Source organism: Vitis riparia, chromosome 5 (genome assembly GCF_004353265.1).
Source record: "Vitis riparia cultivar Riparia Gloire de Montpellier isolate 1030 chromosome 5, EGFV_Vit.rip_1.0, whole genome shotgun sequence".
Classification (NCBI taxonomy): Eukaryota; Viridiplantae; Streptophyta; class Magnoliopsida; order Vitales; family Vitaceae; genus Vitis; species Vitis riparia.
The window spans coordinates 17996398-18002397 of record NC_048435.1 but is presented as its reverse complement, the minus strand read 5'-3'; the positions used below and the strand labels follow the sequence as shown (position 1 = coordinate 18002397).

Below are 6000 nucleotides of genomic sequence, written 5' to 3'. Positions count from 1 at the left end.
TCTACTCCTTGCGCAAGGGGCAGCGGAATAGAACAACGATAATTGCCCACTCCGATACAGCCAGGTGCATATACAATTTTTCTCCAATGAGGGGCTGCTTAGAATGGGCGGTTGCATGAGGCAATGTTTAATTTTTTCGAAAGCGCTCTGACAGTTGTCCGTCCATCCGCTCACTCCAGCTTTTCGTATTGCCAAGAAGAAGGGTCGTAGTTCATCAGTGAAGCGGGCTATAAAGCGTCCTAGCGCGACGAGCTTGCCAGTGAGGCACTGTAATTCCTTTTTGCTCTTGGGGGGTGGTGTTTCCATGATTACCTTAACTTGATCCGGGCTAACCTTTATCCCCCTTTGGCTAACCATAAATCCCAGGAATTTACCAGCACTTACGCCAAAGGCGCATTTAGAAGGATTCAACTTCATGTCATACTTCCTTAAGAGGTGGAAGACTTCTTGCAAGTGGATGGTATGTTCCTCTCAGGTTTTGCTTTTAACCACGATATCGTCAATATATACCTCCACTGTGCAGATGACCAAAGGTTTGAAGATCTTCATCATCAGTCTCTGATAAGTGGCGCCAGCGTTTTTGAGTCCGAACGGCATGACTTTGTAGCAATAAAGACCGTGTGGCGTTATGAAGGTTATCTTCTCTTCGTCAGCCGGGGACATAGGGATCTGGTGGTATCCGGAGAAGGCGCCTAAGAAGGAGAGCATCCCTTGCACAGCAGTGGAGTCCACAATTTGGTCTATCCGTGGTAGAGGGAAACTGTCTTTTGGGCATGCATTATTGAGGTTGGTGTAATCGACGCACACCCGTCATTTGCCTTCCTTTTTGGGTACCACAACTACATTTTCCAACCAGTCTAGATACTCCACTTCTCTAATGAATCCGGCTTCCAGCAACTTGTCAATCTCCTCCCTGATAATCTTTTGTCTGTCCGGGTGAAAACGTCTAACCCTCTATCGGATGGGCCTTGCTGTTGGCAAGACGTTAAGCTTATGAGAGACGATGGAGGGGTGAATTCCCTTCATATCAGAATGCACCCATGCGAAGACGTCATGGCTTTGTCGAATGGCGTTTTGAATGTTCTGGGTCTCTTCTGGCGTCAAGAGGGAACTGATATATGTAAGGTGAGTACCTTCTTCCGAAATTTGGATTGTCTGCAAATGATCCGCTGCCGGGGGATCTTTGTCCGCCAGACTCAGTAATTGCTATTGGTCAAGTGCATGGGTGGACTCAGAGAGAGGTTTATCCTCCTAGCTGGTCCCTACTTCCCGTGCTATCTGATAGCATTGGCGAGCGGCTAACTGGCTGCCGTATAGGTCGATTTGCCCATCCTCGGTAAGAAAGATTACCATTTGATGATACGTAGAGGGAATGACTTTCATGTAGTACAGCCATGTGCTCCCCAAGATGACATTGAAGGGTGATAAATCTTGTACCACCGAAAATTACACGTTGAGAGTGACTGGGCCAGCTTGGACCGGCAGTACAATATCTCCCAAGGAAGTAGTTGCCGCTCCGTTGAATCTGGACAAGATTCGCCTAGGGTGTTCGAGGCCTGTGAGATTGCATCCCATGTGGCAAATTACCAATGTTTGCACAAGATCGGCCGAACTGCCCGGGTCAACTAGGATGCGTCTCATGTCAAAGTCTCCCATCTCCAGGGATAGGATGAGGGCGTCGCGGTGCGGCTGCAATATCCGTGTGGGGTCTACTGGTGGGAAAATGATTGTCCCATCTATGGGCAGAGGGCCCCCCCCCCCAGTTATCCCAGGCCGTATGGTGTTGACGCGCTCACGCACCGATGCTGCCCGCAACAGCCTTTGTCTCTTCCGTTTGGAGTCGTATTCCTCGTCTAATGGGCCTCCGTTGATATAGTTTATAATGGCTTTGGGGGCGGCTGGAACCCTGGGGGTTCTAGAGTTGTGATTTCGGGAAGCGTCTCTACCTCTGGCATCTGAGCGAAGGTATTGCTTCAAATGTCCCGCCCTTATGAGCTTTTCAACCAAATAATGGAGGCTCCTGCATGTCTCCATTGTGTGACCATGCTCCTTATGGTAAGCACATTTTTTACTATGATCCCTTTTGGATGGGTCCGTTTTGAGGGGTCCGGGCCACCTGAAGTCGGACATGTCTTGGATCATAGGGAGAAGATTCTCATAGGATATGGAAAGGGGTGTGAGGGGCGGCAGTTTCGAACGGCTTTGTTCTTCTTGCCTTCGACCGGACGGCCTTAGCCTGTCCTGAAGTTTGGCATTTCTTTCCGCACCACTTCTGGATGCCTATCCGACAACCAAGATTTGTTGGGTGGTTACTCGCACGTCATCTTCGAGCATTGAGTATTTGCTTGCACGCCGGAACAAGTCGTCCATCGTCGTAGGAGGCTTCTTAGCCAGCGATTCGAAGAATGGGGTGCCTGGACAGATGTTTCGCTTGAAGATCTGCAGGACAGCATCCATGCTGTAAGCCTCTACTTGTAACACGGCCTGACCAAACCGCTTCACGAATTCTCTCAAAGACTTGTTCTCCTGCATTTTTATGTTTTGCAGAGTGTTGATGTTCTGTTTTTGCCGAGCAGAGCATAAGTATTGTCCCACGAAAGCTTTCGACAGGTCCCTGAAATTATCAACAGAGTTGGGAGGTAGGCGGTGAAACCATGAGAGGGCCTGCCCTTGTAGGCTAGCGGGGAATACTTTGCATAGCAGCGCGTCGTTTCCTATATCGAGAGTCATAAGTTGTCGATAATGCATGATATGGTCGAATGGGTCATTGGACCCATCGTACGTTTTAGGCACGAGAAATCCCCTTGGGGGTCGTAATGAATAATATGAGAGCAAAAAGGCATGGAGAGCATGTCGTCTAGCCTTTTGCTAATGGAGCCAGTGGGTGGCTCGTTTGGGAGGCTTCTCCCAGTTTGTCGTACCACTTGGTGCAAGGGAACGTTCTGCACCATAGGGGTGACCAAAGGGTCAGGGTGCGCTCCCCAGGTTGTGGCTACTGGCGACCTTGGCCTCCCAGGCTCCTGTGGGCCTAGCCTCGCGCGCATCGCTTCTGACAACTGGGGTCTTTTGTCGGGTTGTCTCTTTGCTGAGAAATGAGTAGAGTCTGAGCTTTCCTCCTGGGGAGCTTGGTACATGGGCGTGTCGCTCTTGTGGCCTAACGTTGCATGTTTCAGGGATGGCTCCTGCTGTCCCAGGGTATATTGACTCTAGGTCAGGCCTTGAGTTTGCTACCTGGCCTCTTGAACGCTGACCACGAGGAGGCCCCGTCGATGAAGCCTGGATGCGCAACTCAGCGTTTTCTTCTCTCAATCTCGCTGTCTCCTGGAGGAAAGCTTGCATTTGTCGCTCGCTTTCCAACTGTCTTCTCTCGATGGCTTGGCGCCATTCAAAATAATCTTCTTCTCCCCTAGCAGACGAGCGGCTTCTGGAAGGTGTGGACATCTTTGCCGACGACTGAATCAGAGGTTTCCCACAGACGGCACCAATGTTGATGCCTTGTGTCCCAATGATCCACGTAGCTGCCAAGTTGACGCACACTTTCAACCAAGATTGAGTTTTGGTTCAGTCTTCCCTGCAAAAGATGTCCGGATAGGATGTCCGGACACACCATCCGATGGTTTTGTTAGCCATGGCTAGAGATTAAGCTGTCGGGCTTTTTCAGGGATAGCAAGCTTACCTTCCTCCTTATGTGAAGGCCCATTTATATAGTGTCAGAGGCTCTGTCTCCCTCTTTAATGGTGGGAAGACTTTTTGGCTCGTCATGATGCCTCTAGGTGGTGGCAGGGTCATCATCACTCTACGGGCGACTGTCAGAGATCGTGGGAGGCGACTTGCCATCATTCCTGTCCTTTCACTCTGCAGGCAGTGGAACGTGGGTTGTGGCAGGCTGTCGGAATGACGTAGCAAGGCTTGCTCACTTTAGTCAATGATCCGGACAACATATCCGAATAGGATATGCTATCGTCCGGGTGTGATGTTCGCGAGTGTCGTGTGTTCTCCTTAAGGGAGTCTGGATAGAGGAGCACACCACGTGTCCTTTTGGGGAGTCCGGATGGAGTTGCTCTGGATAGCGATGCGTGCCACGTGTCATCAGGGGGAGGGGTCCCTACAGATATCACGCTTTCTCTTCTGCTGCACACTGACAGGTAGATTGTCGTCTTCTAGACACGACACTAAGATACAAAAACCATTTCCAATTTTTGTTACTTATATGAGCCCATGGACAACCGGCTTACAGTTGACCTGTTCCTCCAATGATCTCCAGCTCCAACTCTTTGTTGCCCTTCTCCTTTTACTCTCATTGTGTTAGTATTGTGTGAGTTGTCTAGATGAAAGAGAAACACACACTTAAAAAAAAAGATAAAAATATGAGAGAATTAAAAATTTATTGTATTCTGCTTTTTTAATATATATATATATATATATATATATATATATATATATATATATATATATATAAATTTTTGTTTATAAATATACTCACATTTATCTAAATAGAAACTCTTAATAATAAAATACAGAGACCTTTGACGACTTAACTACTCAAATACAAACACTAAATAATCATTCAAAATAAAATGTTCTCTTTAACATTTAGAAACTAACGTGGTATTTGTTTTTTTACTTAATTCTAAATAGAACCTTGATGTTTAATAGTGTTAAATATTAGGTTGTTTGTTTTTGTAGTATTTTATTTCTATTAATTATTAAAAAGTAAAAAAAATCAACATATTATTTTTTTCTATTTAGAAAAAACTACATATTTTGACTTTTTCTATTTAGTAAAAAGTATATAATAAGTCATGAAAAAGTAGAAAAATAAGTGACTTAAATTCTGAAAACAAATTGTTTTCAGCAAAAAGCAAAAAAAAACAAACACCACCTAACTCTAAGTTTAATATTTAGAAAGTTTTTAAATTAAGTTTGACTTTCCAACTTGACATTACAAGAAGAATAGGAAATGGCAATATAGTTTTAGTAGGGGCTAAGAAAATCCACAACTAAAAATATTATGTAGCCTCATTCATATCCCAACCGCATAATATATAGCCTCATGCATATTCCAACCACATGCATCTAAAGGGATTGGGATTGGTGGGAAATTTTCGAGGAAAGATACATAGTCATGATTACTGTTGAAAGTGCTATTATATATTCTCCTATAACTGCAATAATTTTTGGATCGCTACCATAGATGTTCCTATAGACTCCACTTCCATTGGGTCACTACCAGATACATTTTAAAGCCAACATTTACAATATAGCCTATATAAATTATAGTTGAACACCTCTTTTTGTCCCTCCTCAATGTCCATAAAGACTCTGCTCCAGCTCCGACTCCGACTCCTAAAGCCATAAAATTCTTCTGTGAGTTTGTATATGATTTTTCTTCCTAGTGTGTTTTCTAAGGTTTCTATAGTGATTTTTTGTTCTTTTATTTTTATTTTTATTTTTGTATCTAGTGCTCTACAATTTTGTTTTGAATTTGAAATTGAAATAAAAAAAAAAACTTTAAGTTTCTCTTATCTAAGATCATGATGATGATATGATCATTTTTTGCGGTGTTTGAAGGTGTTGGAAAAAATCGTTTCTCCAACTAGATTGTTGCTATCACCAACATCCTCATCACTGGTGAGGCCTTGACCAATCACCAGCTTGCTCATTGAACTCGTTGCCACACTCTGATCAAAATTGTTTGTCATTGAGGAAGAGCTCGAGGAACTAAGTTAACTCATCTGAGTTAAAAACCAATGAGGAAGAAGAACCCTAAGAATTGAATAATCTCATCTTGCTGCAATGATTGCAACTCTGGCCACTATTGGAGATGGAAGTTGGTACATGGATACTAGAGCTACATATCACCTAACTCTAAATTTCAACAACTTGAATGCACATACTCCATTTGCTAGTTTGGACAAAGTCGTCGTTGGAAACGGTAATTGCTTAAATATCTCAAATATTGGATACTCTACTATTTTGTCAATTTCTCAGTCTTTAAAT

General features: G+C 44.2%; 1 protein-coding gene across 1 annotated transcript; it reads right to left on the bottom strand.

Annotated features, from left to right (window-relative positions):
- Window positions 1–1446: 1446 nt before the first annotated feature.
- LOC117915227 lies at window positions 1447–2034 on the bottom strand. Its single transcript, XM_034830790.1, has one exon. It carries the CDS (start codon window positions 2032–2034, stop codon window positions 1447–1449), a length of 588 nt encoding a protein of 195 aa, XP_034686681.1.
- Between the last annotated feature and the right edge of the window lie 3966 nt (window positions 2035–6000).